Source organism: Hippoglossus hippoglossus, chromosome 4 (genome assembly GCF_009819705.1).
Source record: "Hippoglossus hippoglossus isolate fHipHip1 chromosome 4, fHipHip1.pri, whole genome shotgun sequence".
NCBI classification, from domain to species: Eukaryota; Metazoa; Chordata; class Actinopteri; order Pleuronectiformes; family Pleuronectidae; genus Hippoglossus; species Hippoglossus hippoglossus.
The window spans coordinates 5820512-5841556 of NC_047154.1; the positions used below are offsets into that span (position 1 = coordinate 5820512).

The 21045-nt window shown below is 38.7% G+C and overlaps 1 protein-coding gene across 1 annotated transcript in view; it reads right to left on the minus strand.

Annotated features, from left to right (window-relative positions):
- oca2 (oculocutaneous albinism II) overlaps positions 1-20297 on the minus strand; it is a 43965-nt gene extending 23668 nt beyond the window's left edge. Inside the window, exons 1-14 of the mRNA XM_034582934.1 lie at positions 20142-20297; positions 18051-18296; positions 14923-15018; positions 13627-13818; positions 12945-13002; positions 12047-12119; positions 11376-11533; positions 11213-11295; positions 10434-10587; positions 8037-8108; positions 7416-7481; positions 6454-6510; positions 4727-4851; positions 3538-3676 (exon numbers count right to left, since the gene is read on the minus strand). Of these exons, the coding sequence (XP_034438825.1) occupies positions 3538-3676; positions 4727-4851; positions 6454-6510; positions 7416-7481; positions 8037-8108; positions 10434-10587; positions 11213-11295; positions 11376-11533; positions 12047-12119; positions 12945-13002; positions 13627-13818; positions 14923-15018; positions 18051-18286 (1509 nt within the window). The 5' untranslated portion in view covers positions 18287-18296; positions 20142-20297. The remainder of the gene's footprint in view (positions 1-3537; positions 3677-4726; positions 4852-6453; positions 6511-7415; positions 7482-8036; positions 8109-10433; positions 10588-11212; positions 11296-11375; positions 11534-12046; positions 12120-12944; positions 13003-13626; positions 13819-14922; positions 15019-18050; positions 18297-20141) is intronic.
- Positions 20298-21045: the final 748 nt, after the last annotated feature.

Here is a 21045-nt window from a genome sequence, read left to right on the forward strand (position 1 = left end):
ATGCATGTTGTAATTTGGTGCTATACAAATAAAGTAGAATTGAACTATAGCACAGACAAAGTGGGAAAAGTCAGTCTTCTGAGAAAGCAATAGCATCCACTGAGAATTAGGTTCACATGGTTCAAAGAAACTCTTGAAAGGTTGAAAGTGGTATGTTTGAAAAATAGAGGTGTTAAAACATGTATGGTATGATTAATCAATGAAAGTCTATACACGAGAGAACAACATAAAAGAGTGGTGATGATGGATCCACATTGCTTTAGTTTGGCATGAATCTCTCTTCCTGAATTAGTAAGAAATATCAGCCCTCAGTTGATATTGTCCTCTAAATTGAGAGCAAATCCTTGACAAAGAACACAATTTTATCAGAGCCATTATTGGAAATGAGTCCGGGTATGACATCATATTCAGAACATATCCTTTCTAATTGATATCATCTGGTCTAAAGCCTCTCAGTAGCTGTGAGTGATTCATATATAACATCTTCACTAGAGTTTAAAGAAATAAACTGACATCAAACAGATATTGAGTGACAACAGGTTAATAGTGACCTCTGCAGGATTTTCAATTTAAAATTGCAACAGAAGGGAGAGGAGGGTTGGTATATGGCCACACGTGCAGGATCAATCAGCACATCGCAAAGAGAAAGAGGTTGTCAAACATGATGAGCTGAATTATTTGGAATATTACATATTAGTATCCAGTATTAAGTATGAACTTTGATGTGAGTCCTGTAGGAGGTCTGTCACATCTTCAGCATCACAAATTATAGTAATCATTAATAATTATTTAATGCAACGCTTCCCCTCATGTCACATGACTATCTAATTACGTCAGTGTGTCACCTCCTTGCCTCACTCACACAGTATTAGTCAGACTATTCCTTTATTCATGCCTCCATAGAGACCTGGTCTCTCACTCTGCTGTGACGCTCAGGGCGGTCACACTTGTGGGTTGAGGCCAGCTGCTCCTGCAAACATGCTGTAAATGAAAATCCTCATTTTTCCTGTTTAAGCCTCATGTTTAGTTACAAACTGGAATCAGAGAAAAAATGTAATGCCCTGTTTCTGTGTCTATGTCCGACAAAGATCTGGAACAGAGGGACATATGACAGTAAAGCTGAGCTCCTTGCTGCCACCGGATTTCTGTTTTCAGCTGCTGTGACCCAGGTGTGTCTGTATTTCAGAGCCAATGTCATAGAATGCTCTGCCTGATTGGAGGAGATCCATTTGGCAGAGTCCCTCAATAAAATAACACCAAAAGGAGGTTTTAATGCACCATGCTACTTTGCTCTCTAACCAATCAAACACAAAGACACTGATGACTGGCAGAATTACCTAAACACAAACTACACAGCTGCGCCATTGTTTCTATCGCTGGAGTTCTCCCCCGAAAATCCCCTCCACACAAACAAGCGAACATGCAAACAGACAAACAAACCATGCATGTACATACAAGCTATCCTTATCAGGGGGCAGACATGACTGAATGAGCCCGCCGCTTCCGCTGACTCCCTGTGGTGCTGTCACCTGGGAAATGGAGCCAAGACAAACTGGACAGTGGGCTGCGGGCTGCGGGAGCCTGGTGTGGTAGGAGCTACTGTATACTGGGGAGACAACATTCTGCTGCACCCACAGAGGCTAAAATGTCACACGCGGTGAACAGATGCCACATCAAGCAGCTAGGAAAATGTCATGTCCTCTAGTGATGTAACATTATGCCCCTCTGAGCGTAAGAAGAGTGAAGGTCACAAGACGAGCCTACAAGTCATTGTCCTTTTCAGAAAGCAACAGGCTGCTCTCATTAACACAGTAAAATGTCCCTACGCTCTTTACTGACTTGTCACAATCTGTACATGAGAGGACAAGTTATCACTAAATGGGTTTCCAGAATAACAGGTGATAGAGAAGAACAATGTGGGAGTATTAAGTCAGTCAATGACACTAACATCTAATTCCACAAACATCTGTCTGTCTCTTTGTAAGATATCATCTGATCAACTTCACACATGGCAAGTGTATTCTTACTGATCCTGGGAAGGGCAGATGCTTTGGTGCGATTTGGACTTACAATTTATTTAATAATAATAAAAAATGAATAAACACTCGACCAGCGCTCTTTAGCAGTCAGTGAGGGTGGGGCAACGTGGACTGTAGGCTCTGTGGTCTGAGTTGAACATGTTTTCTTCTACCCACTTGAATAAACTACAGCAGGGGTCTATAACTGGGTCAAACCACAGGTCATAATCGCCACCATGTCGGACTGACATGCAACACTACGTAAAGTGGTGACAATGATGAGAACATTGGAATTGGAGGGTGTTACAGTTTCTTTTCTCACTTTTTTGACATATTTAATTCCTGTGATTTCTTCACTAACACATTGAGGTCTCAGTTCACATCGACCAGAGCTTGCTGCTACATGCTTCGACAGGAAACTGTGATCTTAGTCCCAAAACTTTTGCAACAAGTTTTGACAGATAAAAACTAGATTCAGAGATCTGTACCTTTCATATTTAAATTTCTGGAATGTTAAAGGTTTAATTACTCTTGACCACTTGAGGGTAAAACACCAAAAAATTATTAAGCAACAGGGGCCTTGATATTGGTCATGATTGCAGGTTTTCATTATTTGTTTTGATAGGTTGCCAATCTTTCAAAGAGGGTGGGTGTTACTTTATCTGACAGAGGGCCAACGCCATTAAAGTGCTGCAGCTGCTATCTGTCGCAGCAGAGCTGTTTCGTATGATAACTGACACCACTGTTTCTCAATATGCATTAAATGCAGCAATTGTAGTGATAACTCCTTCCTAACACCCTGCCATAACATGATATTTTCAAAACAGTAGCCCCAAACATTATATACTGTATATAGAACAACAGTGTGCTTTTTCGTGAAGAATTCAAAGAAAAAAAGGTTCTTAAACGTGTGTTTTGTGTAATGACAAGACATCTGCACTGCCCCCTGACACATGCAGCTTTGATGGTATAAAGTGATACCGCACACTTAGATGTGTTTTTTGAGCTTTAAACTGTTTTATATGACTATTCATGTATTTACATGAATATTGTAACATCAAATCTTTTACCAAATTTATAAAAAATCTACATCTAGGGGTGGAATATGGTTCAAACACAACCTAGTGTTTTGTCGACCATTAAGAGACGTCCCCCATCCTGTCTTCCATGTCCTCAGACCCTGCTGTCTCTCACACACCATTCAACCCGCAGGTAGGTAGGCACCTCAGCCTCGCCTCCCAACACTGCCTTCACAAGGCCATCTTTGAATTTCCAGGGGTAAATGGGGAATCTTTAAACTAAATCCATTTCCAGTGACATGTTCCTCAATGTTTCATTCTCCTGTCAGTGCTGTACTGTTTGTATGGCTGAACATTCTTATTAGTTAGTTGCACTCAAGTTAAGAAGAGGATTATGTTGTGTCCTACTAAGCATCTGGTTCATGTGTCAGATTACACCAAGCTTGACCTGTTACAGTATATTAGTGCAAGTGTAGGTAGAAAGCTGTAAAAGTGCCTACTTCTTTGCGCAGTTCCTGATTTGATACAATAATCACATTTGGTGGATCTCCGACAGCTGTGGCGGCCCCTCCAATGTTGGTGAAGATTACTTCTGCAATCAGGACATGTCTGGGGTCTAGATTAAGCACCTCACACAACCTGCAAAATCAGATAGAGTCAGAAAAGCCTTTTAGTCCTGATTAGATTGCAAACGGGTGACAGAAATAAATACATGAAAATAAAAGGATATTGAAAGATAAATCGCATTGGTCCTTAAACACTGTGGCTGAACAGAATACCCACCATGTTGGCCTGCTAAGATATCAGAGCACAGCTTTTAGCAAACATCTTAATTATTGTGTATCAGGTGTCTAATTTCAGTCAAGTCAAAATTTTAGCTCGGTTTGGAACATCTGGTAGCAAAAGCCATTTTAAGAGCTTAATAATTTTCAGCATACAGAGGTGGGTGGTTAATAGGTCATTTGTAAGACATCACACTGTGGTAAATTATAGCTTCTGTGTAGTAGTTCTGTTTATAGGAATGTAATGTGGGTTTATATGAGCAGAAGTGGTGGGGATCTATCAGCTGATGAGACTATTTGAGGGTGACTGCATACAAATCACTTTCTTTATTTGATTGTCTCTTCTTATTATGTAAACTGTTAAGTGCAAACTGTTAAACAATCATCAGAGAGATTGAATATCTACAGAAAAATCTCTGTATTCACTCTCTGACAGGGAGATAGATATGATATCATATTTTATATCATGTTTGTTTAATCTGATAAAGAATTCAAATTAAAGACAATAATTCACCATTTTACTACCAGACAAGCTGTTTCTAGCTGCTTGCAGTAGCTTCATATTTACTATCAGGGCAAAGTTGTTGTGGGTCAAAGTGATGTCATGCTGAGATTTGCCTCCTCGCTCACACAGATTCAAAGTCAATGGGAGGCGAAGGTTTGCCACTGCAGTCACATGTGTGACTATGTGCCTTAAGAGTGTTTAGAGTGGTATCTGTCTTATCATCTACATCACATGAGATATATTAATTAATTTATTTGACAAAATGTCAAACCACTTCATAAAGACAGTCGATTGTTTAACACTATATTATTTGAGGCCGACACTGCCTATGAACCACTGCAAGGTTGGAAAAGAAGGTACATATAAAAAAATTGTCGAAATTAAAAAATGACAACACTGTACCTTATTGTGACAGGGGTGAAAAGCATCATAGTGGTCACATTGTCCAGAAAAGCAGAGAGAATGGCGGCAATGAGACAGAGGATGATGATCATAGGCCACACTCTTCCTCTGGATAACTGGTAAGCCTGCAGAAAAAAGTAACATGAAGAAGCAGTGTTGGACATGATCAACCCATTAAGTGGATGTACTGATCCACTTAATGGATCAGCACAAAGGCAGCTTTTGGGAAGTAAACTAATATATTCTGATGCTGAACTTGCAACCTTTGTGCCAGATAGGTGCGTGAATAGCTGTTAATGATAACATTAACTATGTCACAATAGCAAGAACACATCTGGGGCAAAGTCATCAAACTTTTAAAGTGGCTTTAATCAGATTACTCTGTTAACTGCCTGGTGGCATTGCCAAGATGGCTGCCTGCCGAGTGATGAGAAGTGCCTTTCAGGACTGAAAGACGAAGTGTACTCAGATTCCCAAAATAACCATAGAATATATAATTACAGATTCACACTCAATACTATCTTGCAGAGGTCCGAAGTCTAAAAAGTTGATATACCAGTCTTAATTCCATGGCAGAGGCTAAGATAAGTGTTTTAATTTGAAGTGCCTGCCCTTGTCCAACTCACACTTAAAATTCATGAGCCTGCATGATGCCCCTACTCTCCAGGTCTGAGTGCTTCTGCACCTGAAGGACAAAGGCAATCGCCCTTCTACACCAGCGACAGAGAAAATTCTGGATAAAACTTCAACAACACAGAGCTTTTTTTTTCTGATGGAAAGAAACCTTGACCTTGTAGATGAAGGATTCATCTTCTGCCATGAGTAATAAATTGAGAATGTTCAATGATTTATCATATGTTCATCCACCTTTTAGCTTTGATTGCTTTTAACTACTTCAGTCCAGGTCAAGAAAATACACTGTGATCTTTTCTTAATGAACGTGGTTTATTTTAAATAGTGTATATATTGACCTAATTTAACCTAAACATTCCCATAAAATTGAAGAAATGTCTTGTCAAACTATTTTAGAACTATCTAGTTCTGTATTTTTGTCAAGATGTAAAGCTAGGTATTAAAAAGTAATCGATTAACTTCCATTCCAAAATTTTTAAGAATCATGTGATAAATAAGAATGAATTTCCTTAACTGCAAAAACATGATTTGGTGAAAAAGAAGAGGAGCTGAGCTAGAAAATATAAATGTGTGGAAAAACTGAAATAAAGCACAAACTGCAATACATAGTATTTAGGGAAAGCATGGTCTGACCCGGGAGGAACACGAAACACTGAAGTCATCATTCCTGAACTTTTTAAAATTTACACACCCTGTACAACACAATCTGTATCAATAGGCACTTCTTAAATAACGGTATTTTTTTCCCATAGTTTATTTTTTTGAAATTAGTTTTCTTCTCATTGGAAATGGCACAGCAGAGCAATGATTTTCCAAATCAAGGCGTGCTGGACGACGATAGAAGGCTTGTTGTGTATCAGTGCTAATTTCAGAAACAGCTCAAAGCCTGTTGCTCTAGAGACACAATACCAAGGAGCAGTTTCTGTCATAGACCTGCCACTCTACAGTATATGGTAAAGGTAAAAGTTCAAATGGTACATTACTTAATTAAGAAAATAACATCAACAACTGCTACAGACCTTTGAGGTGATTCTATTGATTTTGTTATTTTCTGTGTCAGAACATAATTGTTTCTATAAAAACAGCCAACTCACCTTCACAGCACAATAATCAAAGAAGCCCGTCTCTGAAAAAATGGCCACCAGAACCATCTGTAAGAAACAGGACAAAGAAAAACATTTCCTATGATGTAACATGATTACATGTTAACCTGACATTCCAAATATAGTCACCACAGGCAACAAGGTAAGAGAGGAGATTGTGGTTTGTAAGACAACTATTTCTAGCATGATCAACCTTTTTCTTTATTATAATATCAATAACAGAATTACAGAAACTGACATGAAACAATGAGTCTCAAAATGCAATATGACATGACATCATTATTTTAATACAGTAATATATGGTACTTGTATCTCACATGTATTGCATGTACTGCACATGAGTATTATGTATTATTAAAATCAATTGTCTTCAGATTTTGCAGAATGAGATTAAAATTTCAACAGCAGCTGTTAAAGGCATAGTGGTGAGTAGATAATGAGTGAATTTTCATTTTTCGGTGAACTATCGCTATAAGTTGTGCAAAGGAAGCCACCATCTGTGATCATGCATCAAAATTAAATGTAGCTATCACTGATTGAGCAGCATTATACTTTATGTGAAAATTGAGAATTGAATATTGTTATGGATGAGATCTGTCATGAAGCTATAACAATAATAATTAATTATTTGTAATTATTAATGCTTTAAATATAATGCAGCCTACATAGAAACATGTCAATTTCATACCAAGCTTGAAAGGAAATGTTTGTTTCCATGGAGATAATATTATTTTATCCATTTCACTGGCCTCCCCAGAAACAGGTTTTACTGTCTGTAGCTGGACAAGGTGTTTGAAAGGAAGTTAATGGAAGATAAAATGTCAGATCTTGATGTAAAAACTTTTAGGAATATTAAACAAAGACTTTATCAGTGTAATGTCTTGCAAACCACAGTGTCCCTAAAGAAATGAATAAATTAACCTATGAAGAACATCTTTGATTAAAAGTCTCACCATGCCAAACAGAAGAGACAGGGTCTCATAATCGATCCACTCCACCACAGTAACCAGACTGGGTCGCTGTGGGAGAGACAGAGACAATAATTAACATTTTACAATATTTTAAAGGATTTACTTGGCAGTTATTTTGATTCCCTTGAGTGGGAAACTATGGAGCTCTGGAGAAAAGACGTAAAGAAAGGTCATGTTTTATTAAGACACATTCCCATCCTTACATTCATTAGTTTTACAGGAGAATTTGTGTATATACAGAGACCCAGACAAGCCTTTCTCCCTGAAGCAACCAGCCAGCCTTTGAAATTGCTTCATTTCTCAAACTTCAGGTACATTGCTCCATATTGTCTGGACAGAAATGGCTGATCTGAGTTAAGGACAACTCTGACTATATATATACAGTATATATATATATATATATATATATATATATATACAAAAAATTAAGCCTTTTAACTGTGTGAATTGGAAAAAAATTCAGAAGTGAAAGTCCCATATTTGTTCCTTGAAATACTTGTAAAATCTTAAATTTGAGAAAGGTATAGTTTATGGATAAGATTAGCAGCACTGGGAATTATATTTATTTTACAGCTCACAAAATAATATGAGGAAGGGACTTACGTCACCAATGATAGCCAGAGCAGCCAAGGCTGCAAAAGATCCCAACATCGCAGCCAGAGTGCGGTGTACAATCTGAAAATTAAACAGATTACAAGAACAAAATGTAATGCATCTGAAAAATGTTAATATTTAAACATTAGAATATGGGTAAAAATTGTTGCACACATACACAAATACAACATTTCAAACAGGCATTTCTTTAACTAGCTGCCATTACAGTGGGTCAAAGGACTTAAAATAGATGTATAGTTATTGCTGCAGAGCTATTGGGTTCTTATTCATCTGTTAATTCTACACTATGTTTTAAGTGGTATGAAGTATTTATTTAGCATCATCCCAGTGTTTTACCTGTTGTACCAGTAATTAGAAAAGCCTGATGGCAGGTACTGCATCTCAAACTGTATTGAACAGATGAGACTTGTTCTCAACCAGGTCTATGATGATGTGTCATTTTCTTCTGAAAAAGTAACAAGAAACTCTGAGATGTTACTGACAAATCAATGATGCTGTTGAGAGTTGCTCTCCCTCACCAGGCTCCATCACTACTCTCATGTTTGATGCCATCTATTATTAAAAATTGAGCCCTGAGATAAGTATAGATGTGTTATCAGGAAGCATCGCGGCTCCTTTGACATTTATGCCTGCACAATAAATAGCAGGAAAGTAGGTCGCTTTATGTACACTATGGTGGCAAATGCTGCGGCTGACGAAGACAAGCTTATTAATGGTAAAAAAAACTAATTCAATGTCATTCATATTGTCTAAAGAAGCTTTATTGGCATTACCCTGTGAACTACTCAACACTAAACTGGGTCTAGTCGCTCAAGACTTTCATACACTTCTCTGTCTGAATTAACGTGTTCATAAAATGGATAAAGGATAACAGAGGCATCCTATTTTTTTCCCACAGCCTTGTCAAAAATGACAAAATACTTAACTTTACATTTCACTGAACATTTCACTGAAGTGCCCATTAAAAGAAGAAAATTGGTTTCCAATTGATAACACTGACCAATTCCTTTGTTCAAACAGAAAATCAAAACATCCTAAATGTGAGAGGAACAGTGTGTGCTCACTCGTTAAGAGGCATGAGACTAGTTTAACAAATCTTTGCAAATGGAGACGTGACAAAGGTGACGTCAGGCGACATGTTGCTGATGTCTGAATCGCTGCGCACTGTGTGTTCTTATACTTTTGAGACGATCCCTCACGCTTTCAATTACAGCCTCAGAGAGAGGACCTGTCACTACCGCAGATTACACATGAGAGTGTGTTTGCAGCGTAGACATGTTGTCATCTCTTGTGGCCCTCTGTTGACTCTCACATGATAGTATTGGCCACTGAGTTCACACCTTGTCGCACTCTGGGATTTTAGCCTGTCAAAATTTAAACCACACACTGACGGGAATGAATGGAAATTACAGATGTATATGAGGCAGCTCAAATCTTAATAAGTGGGTGTAAAGTGAGACGCCAGATCACAATACGTCGACGTAATGACAGCTAATGTGTGGAAAATGTGTGATTTTATCTGATATTGAATTAGTCATCAATCTACTGAATCATCAATTAACATCTAATTGACAATCAATCAGGGACTTGTTGCATGTATAGAGTTGAGAGAGAAGAAGAAACTTTTTTCAATTCTAGTCGATGTCTAATCCTTTGCAGTTTTTCAGTTGATGCATTTTTTTGAAAAATCTTTTTTGAATCATTAGCAAACTATAATAATACTAAAACAAACAACAAACAAAAAATACATGAATTAATTTTGCTTGCAAACTTGAACAAATATATAAATGACTATCTGCAATAATGATACATCTTCTCATCATTCTTGATCTGTATTTTTAAATGGATGAAGTCTATGAACTGATGATCATTTCAGAAGTAAAAAAAAGACTCTCAGTTGCAGAGTTAAAACATCTGTGCACTGACAATCTAGAATTATTTTATTTTTTATAACCACCATCTGTTACCACCATTTGGCCACCATCATATTAACCTGTCAGTTAATCTGACACATTTACAGAAATGTTGATTTATGTGCATTGTGCTTTCCAAGATGTTTGTATTTAAGACTGGGTAGACATTGGAGATACCATGAAGACATATGAATCTATCTAAAATCTGTGAAGACATGAATTTTGAGATGAGTGCATTATTATAAAATACACATGTGCTGTACTAGAGTGGGAAAGTTTTAAATCGCCCCCTATTTACTGAATAGTATATTTATAGTAGCACATATAGCATTCAAAGTACTATAGGACTCTGAAATTGAAGGATCTAAAATTAAATTTCAACCATGTTTCATATTTCAAAGCTGCGCGGCAGAAACTGAACACAAGCTTGTTCATCACCCACAGAAAAGTGTGAGCACCACAGGTCATTTACCTCAAAGATGATGAGAACATAGACCCCAGTCAGGATGATTCCAGCGATGGCCACCTGTGTCTCCACATTGACGTAGAGGGACTGGTGGGTCATGGACAGCGGCACCACCTCATTGTCCCGCAGGAAGGACTGAATCGTGATGACGATGGGTTCACTGTGTGGGGAAAGCGGCAAAGGCTATGGGGATGGTTTTCTTTCATGACATACTATCTCTAATATACAAAATGTTCAGTCATGCAATTTTTTTAATCTACACACCATTAACACCCCTGTGATGTCTTCTAAGAAAAGACCATACTCAAAAACTATGGCACATCATATGACATTACGCAGCATAAATTCAGCTTCAGACATTAAATAAAAAAAGAACCAAGATTTTCAAAGCATGGGGACAGAAAATGTAATATAAGCTTAAAGAGAAGGTAAGTTTGCTCCAAAGAGAGGCTGTGTGGATATACACACTTCAGTCTCTATCACCAGGGGGCCTCAATGACCCTGTCAAGGGTTAGCAACTTTTAGATCATCTGTGGCAGACACAGAAGAATTCATATGCAACAAACACATACATTTTTTTATACAGTATTTGAGTGCCCTTACAATGAAAGTCCATTTTATTTATATTTGATTTAGAAGGTATTTAATAAGCTTGACTTTATTGCGTGAGAAAAATAAGATTAAATATGAATAATCGTCTACTTTTTCTGCCCCCGCCCCCTTCCTTCCTAATAATATAGTCCTTATAGTCTGCTCAAATCAGCATGTCACAGTGTTTTGAGTACCTGCTGAGCATCTCAAAGGTTTTTGTCACCAGCATCTGGTCACTTCGTTGACTGTGTACCGGGATGGTCCAGTTATAAATCACCTGTTTGCACACATGACAACATGATGAATGACTTAGCTTTTCACTGATGATGCAACAAAGAAGCGAGACGCCTCACATACCTGCTGAGCTCTCCTCCTTCGTTGTCCCGGCTGCTCTGTCTGCTCCACCTGGATCAGGATGTACTCTTGGCTGGTGAGGTCGACCATCCCTCCTGTGAAAGGCCCCCCCACCTGGAGCTTCAGCAAAGCGTTGTCCCTGAAATCTGTCAGGTTCATTGCTGTGGGACACGGGTCGTCAAGATCAAAAAGTGGGTGTGTTTGATACCAGAGGAGAATACTTTTTCTAGAGCAGATGTTTGGGACTGATTTATCAACCCACAATAATAAATAATCTTATAAACTGCACAGTGTTCCTCTCCGTGTTGAATATGACACAAAGATTGCCATACACAGTGAAACCCAACAGTAGAGACCATTTGTTTGCTACAATCCCTTATTTCAGGTTTGCTTCCACTCCCTATTTTTTCCCGCAGCATTCCCTCTGATTACAGCCTGTTGAAGACCCTTGTGAATTAAACACATTTCTTCAGAAATCTGTCAGAGTTGTTTTTTCTCTCTGCCTATGTATCTCAGCATGCAGCATACTCAAATCAAAACACAGCTGCATCGCGCCCCAGCCCTCTCCTCTTGACTGTGTTGATTGAAGGCCTGCTGGGCCTTTTAGAAACCCATTTTTTAACATAGCATTAAGTAGCAGTGTGCATCAACAGTAATGCAGCAGGGAAGGATACAGAAACTGTCTGTGGAGGAGACTGCCAACATCCTCCAGGGGTTGTCTCGGTCTGGATACATGCTAAAGAACAGCTGAAACCAGAAAGCAGTAGACACATTATACATTCAACATGCTGTATTATTCAGTCAGTCCAAGCAGTTCCTACCAGAGGCATCGAGATGCAGAGGAAAAGCAGAATACAGTGTGTCTGCTGGACAGTTCATTTAACATGTGGAATGCAGAAAAACCTGGGTTGCTAAAACACAATTAGTAAAAGTCAATTATATGGTGGTAAATATTACTTGAATTCGGAGCTATGGTAAGTTTACTGTGTGTGCTGAAGGTAGAGTTTAGTGAACAATAAGTATCTGTGAGAGAGTGCTAACTCACTGCTAAGGATATTCAGGTGTTACAGGGTTCTCCTCGAGAGACTTCCTGTTTAGGGTTTCCTGTTTTATTTTGAAATTACCTTCTTTCCTGCTATTGTTTACTTCCTTTACATACAGGATACCTGCTCCACTGTGTTACAATTGTGTCTTGTTATCTCTGCCCTGTACGGGAAATTTTGTTCTTCATTCTTTGTCACTTCACCTGCTCTTATCCTCTGTGTTAACTCATACCTCTGCTCAGGGCACTTATTTTTTCCCTGTGTCTCTTGAGAATGGATTTCCTTTTTTAAGCTTTTTAGCTAATCCACTCCTTAATCCAGCTTTATGATTTTTCATTGTTTTACACTGAGGGATGAGAATATTGATATCACTCTGATATGTGTGCAGACTGGTATCAGTTTTATATTATAGAATAAACATGTTTTCCAAAATGTTGACCCAATTTAATATTTAGGAATAAAAAATAATGCAACAAAGTAGGTAAAAAGAAATTCAACACATCTAAAGTATGTTAGACCATCCACTTACACTGCAAAGAACGACAATGGTGAACATGGTGGCAATTTTGGAGACTTTGAAGCAGCATCTGGAACAAAATAAATCAAATTGTAAACAAATTAAATATATTGACAACAGAATTGTGTTCAGTATGATAGCGCACCTATGTTTCAACCTATGGCAGAGGTCAGAATTCCCACAAGGGGTCACAAGATGAACCTGAAACGATTCTCCACTTGACTTTATTCAAATCTTTTTCAAGTTGGATGAAGTTTTACCTCAAACAATAATCGAATGAAGCCCCCAGAGGGGGAAATAATGTTTTGGATTAATTAAAATTGGGCCCCATCCTTCATTTCATAAAACTGGACACAGATTGTGGATTTTGTTGTACTGAATACATTTTAAATAGTTGGAGCCGTTGGGGTCACACCAGTCTATGTCTTTACAATCAGCTATGCAGTCCTCATGGACCTGTGTTGCATCTTAATCTTCCTGACACTCTGGGTGGCTATAACATTTCAGAAAAGGTTGTGTGAAAATGCACATAATGCCCCTAAGTTGAAATATAAAAAAAATAAACATTGTTGATGCAAACCAACTAGAATTCTTGTTTTTCAGGATCATATGTTAACCCTAACCCTAAAAAGGTGGTCACATGGTGTGTGAGATTCGTATCCATTAGTTTCTATGGTAAATTGAGGTGTCTCACTTCATACTACTGGTGAGTCTGAAGTTTATGTTGTCCAGAGGGTCGTTCTTCTCTGAGGAGCTGGAGCGGGACAGGGACAGGCTGGTGACCTCGCTACCCAGTCGAAACCTCTTCTCATGGTCCAGGGAGCTGTTGTCCCAGGGCTCTTCCCCTCCGACAAAGCTGGGGTTGTGTAGGGACATGTAGGTCAAACTGGAAGAGAATAATCACGTCAGTTTTCTGGACATCGACCACAGCAGACTCAGGGACAGAGACCAACATGACATTGGAATTCAGGACACCAGCTGTGACGGAATATTTTGAACTGAAGATCTGATGATACTGAGCGGTAAAAGCATGTCTGTAACAGGACGAGACCCAATCCCAATTTCATTAGCAGCCTTGTACAGCAGTCAATTGAATCAATGTAAGAAGGGTTAAACAGTGATTTTACAAGTTGAGCCGTTTCATTAAATGACAGCTAGCATGTCATTCTGATTTATGACTAAAACCAAAATGCATAATCTTTTTTCTTCAGTAAAAAAGTAATATACCAGTACTAGATAACCTGAATGAAAAACTGTTGTCTGTAAGCCGTGGTGAAGAAGATTAAACAATATATGTCAAATAAATTATGTGAATAATGTGTAAGATTGGTAAATCAGACAAAATATTATTTATGACATAGAATTATTATTTTTACTGATCAAACTAAATTTCCAGCTAGCTACATAAGCAACCTTTCAACCTACAAAGACTAAAACTAGAAAAAATGTGTTGCTCTGTACTGAGTTTTGTTTCGTTTTTTTTGTTTTTGTTTGGGGGGAAAAGGGCTAAATTAGCCTGATTAGCCTGCTAGCTGCTACCATTAACACTGGCCCTTCCCTTTGCGGACAAGCGCTAATCCAGGCTCACTAAGCAAACTAGCCAGGTAGCCCACTGGCTGAGTAGCATGTAGCCTTATTAAGCTAAATATCAGGAGAGGTCGGTGGGGGTTTATTTATAGCAGAAGTTTTTAATAGGTTTATTGAAAATGAAGTTAGAATTGTTGTCACTGTAAGGAAAAGAAGCGAACAGGATAAATTTGGTAGCGAGTTGTTTGCATGCTAGCTTAACCACTAGCTTAATAGAGGCTATAGGGACAGGCTATTTCCAGGAAGCTGAGAGTGTGGTGACAAACTCTGAGGGAGTTAATTCATGGAATAATTATCAACAAATGATCGGTTGTTCATCAAAATATCATCATGTATCTCCTCCATAATGTCTTATTTATTTAATGATGGACACAGAAGTGTAATGTGATGAGCAGGGACCCACCTGTCGTCTTGAGAGAACCTCAGCAGAGGTGACCTCTCTGTCTGGTTGGCTGAGTTGGTTCTCCCTCTGAGGATATTAACCGCGCTGAAATTGTGCCTGGAAAGGAACATGCAATGGAGAGCAGTGAGTTAAAAAATAAGAAAAATAAGAAAGGAAATAAATAGATAGTAAAAAAAAAAATAATAACTGTGCTTTTCAAAAACTTTCATGACCTCTGACCCCAATAATGAAGCCCCCCAGGTGAGGCCTCCCAGCTGCCAGTCAGTGGTCAAAGCCGCCTGTCAGAGGCTTTGTGGCCCACCGGTGGCTGAAAGGTGGGAGAGCAGCTGGTGCCTGGACACCCTGAGGCCATCATTAAAGTGCCTTTTAGTCACCCTGCTGCTGCTCTGTGTCCCTGAGGCTCCTGCAGGCTGCCGCCCTCTGGAGCATCACAGCTGGGTTTCATCCAGCGCTCACATGCACACACGTTCTCCTGTCTCTCAAAGATGATCCATACTCACACCGTATATATATATATTTAGAGCTGCTATTTCAAAAAAAAAAAACACGAATCCACTGTTTCAGTCCCAACAATATACTCTTATATACACGTCATGTGACTGGTTTGTTAATAGAATACCAACCCACTGAGCCAAAACATTAAAGGTTGCCCTCATTTTCTTGAGGGTTTTTACTCTTTGCTTGTTAAAATGGTTGTGTGCTTAAACACACTATTTATTTCCTTGACACAGCAGAATGCATTTCATATGTATAGTGGTTAATTTACTTATTATGAATTAATGTATTTATTAGTTTTGTGTCATTTTTATTAATTAACCTTATTTTTTATATTGGTGATCATTCAGTAATTGATAAGACCTTGCTATTGTTGTATTTGTTATCCAACAAGTCTTGCAGGTGTTACCAAACAGGCTGCAGACAGTGGGGTGCTTTGAATCAGTGGATGTGGCAAGGGTGTTGGATAAAGGAGTAGATTACATTAGGGAAGTCTGCCACATTAATCCTTTTCAATACTCTTATACAACTATAAAGAGATTTGCTGCATGTCTGCAAATGCTTTCTCCTCTCTTCTCTCCCTGACAAGACTCTGATCCTGTCCCCTGGATGTGACTTGGCAGGGAGATTGCATTTTACAGAGGATTCTTTAAAGGATACTGAGCCCAGACAGACGATAAAATACAGCTGAAATTAGAAGGGATTATTTACAGTGGTCTGTTTAGGACACACAATATGAGAAATAATGACAAATCTTTCCAAGACTCATGCTAAATTTTCTTTTATATGTATGTATATATATACATACACGAGTAGTGTCTGCTAATTTCAGTTTTTGGTTATGCTGCCCTTTATTAAGATGCTATGTGAGGTTGTCTATAAAGTGTCTTTATATATAAAGAAAACAATAGAGAGACTTCAGCTCACTCAGAACTCTGCTGCTCAGCTTTTAACCAGAACCAAGAGGAGAGAACACATAAGTCCAGTTCTAGCTGCTCTGCACTGGTTGCCTGCTCCACACAGGATTGACTTAAATCCTGTCTGTAGGAAAGCTTAAAACATTTCTCTTTACTCCACCTTTAACTAGATCTTGCACTTGCCCGCACTCCTGCACTTTTATATTTGTTATCACATTCCATCTTTTCTGTATTTATGCAATTTTTTATTTAACACATTTTTTGTATGTTTTTATTTCCTTTTATTTTAAATAGCATTTTAACATGTTTTTATTTGTATCTATATTGAATGTAAAACACTGCATTTCTTGAAAGGTGCTTTACAAATAAAGTGTATTATTATTATTATTATTATTATTATTATTATTATTATTATTATTATTATTATAACCCTATCTAACCCTAAAACTATAAAGAGTATGTTAACAAACATGCGTTTTACACATATGCATCACATTTATTTGGAGCTGTGTTACTGGCCGCCTGGAGATTATAAATCCAATACTTTCTGCCTAATTGGAAGTGTCTTTTAATTTAACCATCATCTAGTTTTTCTAGTAGGATCTATATGTAATGTGACTGTTTTCTAATTGTTGACCCCACGTCTTGTATATAGTAAAGTATTGTCTACCCGCTCCCTCTGTGTGCCAAAGGAACTCAACAATCTCATCACCTGATTGTCTACAGATAGTGTTACGTAAAATATCCGATATGAATCAGCCAACAAGGCCGTGCAGAAGGCACACAAGTATCAGCTGTTTTACAGTCTGTCATGTGCAACTTTGACTTAGTTCATGAAGCAAAAAAAATTCCTTAGTTTAATCCCAATGACGTCCCAGCCACGGGCTTGAGATTAACACCCCCCTGAGGCGCTGAGATACACACTCACAGCCTGTGTGTGAGTGACAGTGTTAGAAATTCAGTGTTTTCCACTTATGTTCATACATTCCAGGGAAGATTTGACCAACGTGGCCTCTGTAATGTGATTCTGCACGTGTGGTTCAGATTCTTTAAACTGTTGTTATGTCTTTACTCCAGGAAACCCGGTGACAAGAGAGAATGGGACATAATCTCCTGTACAACTCTAGACTACGACACAAGGTTCACGAGAGCAGTGAGAGTGAAACAGAGCAGTAAAGTCAAGTACTGTACAACCAAAACAACGAGCTTAAAGACACTAAAACCCTCCATGGAGCTAAGTGGAAGTACAAAGTTGGGTGGTAATTTACTATTTGTCCACTGTTGATATGGACATACTGTTCTTAATTTTTATACATTGTGTTTCTCTAATTGGCAGAGAGATCTGCAAGAAATTTTACAAACTCCACAAAACACATCACCACCATGATGGTTAGAATAAGTTGTGCAATAGATGTTTTCTACAGAGTGTCTGCTTATTGTTATATTTGACACAATCACTATGTTTGAAAATAATATATAATATATCACCAGCCATATACTTAAAGGGTCTTCCTCCTCTGTGAACTTCATTTATTTCTGCTGCCATATTTCTTTTTTTGCCACTTGGCTCCTCTTTGGACTCTGCCCACTGACATTTGACTTTAACTATTGAACCCCCTAAATCATATCTCCCTCCAATAACAAAAACCCCGGGAACTAATAATGAGCTGTCCTGTCAGTGAAGCACTATGAGAGAGCAGAAACCAGTAGTCATACCCATCCTCCTGTCGAACAGGGACAAAGCCCTCGGTGTGGATGACGCACTGTCCCAAAGGCAGAACTGCAGACTGCTGGAGCTTCTGGGTGTCTATCCTCTCTGAAATGTCCTGCAGCAGACGGAGCTCCTCGAAGTTCGCTGCGACGGCCTGCGGTGACCTCAGGCTGCTCATGCCCTGATGGCCTTGGGCGTCAGACATCTCAATCTCCAGGTTGCTTTTGTTCTCCAAATACATGGTGAGACCACTGGAGGAGACAGAAGTACAGTAGACATCAGAATTATCAATAAGATTTTTTCCAGCCACTTGGGGGCAGTAACATATTATCACCTGTTAAGTTGATATGGCTCGAGTGTTAGCAAGCAATCGCAGCACACACGGAGAAACATCTATATTCATTTGCAGTAGTTTCTGTCCACCCTGCAAACTTAAATCCAACATTTCCTCAGCTTTTATCTCCTTTTTGTTCTCCACACACCCCTGAGGAAAACTCTTTAGCTGCTTAATATGTTGTTATTTTATTTGCCAAATGTGTTTGTCTTCCATTTTCTGCTGAGCAGTAGTGCACAGTGGGTTAACCACAGCTGAAAACAGCTGCCGGCTGCTGCTAACACTATGTGACAGCAGTGAGAATGAACAGTGAAGCTGTGGGCAATCAGCTGAAAGACTCGGCAGCATTTAGAGGAGCTGCAGAGTCAGGTGATAAATCTCTTTGTGTTTTTATCACAATGAATGATGCATTGCAGATATAAGGGGTCATGTGATTCATTATTGACTGTGGATTTAGAGTTTTGACATTTCAGTTCATTTAAATGACTGAAATGTGGATTGTGTTACCGTACGTTGTCGTCTTTGTCTATGACTTTGTCTACTTCACCTGCATCACAGATTTTTCGGCTTTCATAATTTTTCACATCAACTGTATATCAGCTATACAAGTATTGCACATAGCCTGAAAACAGGCTGCGGGATGATTTATGGGCAGAATTAATTTGCTAACATCACTAACATTCCTCTCCCTGGGCCATGAATAAACAAAGAGCTCTGCTGTGTACGTCAGACCCACCGTCCTTAAGTTCTGATCAAACCACAAACCATAAAGTGTTTACTGTTCTTGTCAGTTACAGTATGAACTAAACACTGCACACGTAAATGAAACCCCTGTCGTGCCACAGTATCCTGGAGAGAGGTCAACATGCACAGTACCAGCTGAGTGATTCTCTGCTCTCATAAATCACAGCATGAGGTCAGCGTGTGAGGTCAGCTACAGCAGACATGTGGTCCTCGTCCACACAAAGGCTGCATGAATTCGATGGGAACTCAGGTGTGACACGGCAGCTCTCGGTAATAATAACCCTTTGAGGAGGTAAGACCAGTTTGAGCAGCACGTTTTACATCATACACATTCCTATGAACCATTCTACATGGCACACAAATAATTGTGAAATTCACATGTCTTCTCCAACATTCAAGATAACATCAGAGTGACGACTGCTGTCACTTTGTTTAGTTATGCCTCACATAACATCCTTGTCAAATGCTTGTGATGAGCCTCAAATAAGTAAGAAGAATGATCCTTATTGTACGCGTCCTGCCCGGAGGCTGTGTGTGACGACAAACACAAACTGCTTTCTTAATTTTTCCACCCTCCTTCACAGCAATTTAAACATCTAGATAAAGCTCTATCGAATCAAGTGTAACAAGATAAAGGCAAAAAAAACAAAATTAGATGAGGTCAATGACCACAAGACTGTAAAGGAAGGATTATATGCAGCCAGTGTTTGACACAGCTTTTTTTCTGTCTTTTCATTGTCCGTCTCAATTTGTACAAAATTAAAATACAATTTCTCATGCATTTATCAGATATTTCAATTTACATATCAGTGCAATAAAAGGGATTTTCACTATGCTACTCTTCAGCTGTTTTTGGAATTAAAACTAAAACCCACTAAAACAAAGCCCACTAGTGTAATATAGTAAATCCACACAGAATGCAAAAGAACTGGAGCAAATGTCAGGTGCTGAATCTGAAATTAAATTAACACATTTTAGGTGAGAAGAAAATGAGACAGATGAAAGTGATCAAACTTACCTTGACAATAGTTGTTCTATGTGATAATGGTCATAAAGATGATGAAGACAAGGACAAAATGATCAAAGTTTTTGATGTTAAATGATGAACATCCAATTCAATATTCACGGCTACAATCCTGTTAAATCTCTGATATGTGCTACAGATGCCGGGACAGTTTCTCTTCCTCTCTCTTTTTTTTTTAAAGTTTATATCTGAGCACAGAGATGCTTTTGGTGGAGACAAGAGTGCTTCTTCTGCTCTCCTGTGCTTCCCAGCGAAGGAGGGAGATGTTCCTGAGCAGCCTGGCTCTGGAGGAGCTGCTGATGTGGGAGTATGGCGCTGAGAGGGAGTGGCACAACTCTCCACTAATAGCAGCTTAACAGAAAACTTTCCCATTCACTCACTCACTCTCTCGGCTTTTATACAACCATACTCCCCTTGTTGCATAGCCGCCTTATCCTTACCTCCACACCACATTCCTGTGCTCCAAATCCAGCAGTGAAAAGAAAAGGTTCACGGCTTCTTCAACTAAATAAATACAAGATTAAGTCCTGAATTTAGGTAAAATTTCATCATTAATGCAGGATTTTTAACCAGATAGTATTGTATGACAGATTGACTATCACATAGAGATATGTTGACCATAGTCATCTCAAAGTAGTGTGATCCCATAAAGATGACAGAGGGTAATAGTATTCTTTATTTGCAATTCATATTGTAACATTGTGTCTTTTTATACTGACAATGTTGTCTTTTCTGGGACCTGACCTTGAAGTTGATATTTCAGGGAGGGGGAGCTGTCACATATTACCCACTGAGCCTAACTCAGTATAAATGGGTGAGTCAACTCCACAGACTTAAGGTGAGGAAAAGGTCAGGAAGGTCAGACACAGGGAAACTTCAAGGAAAACTTAAAAACTCC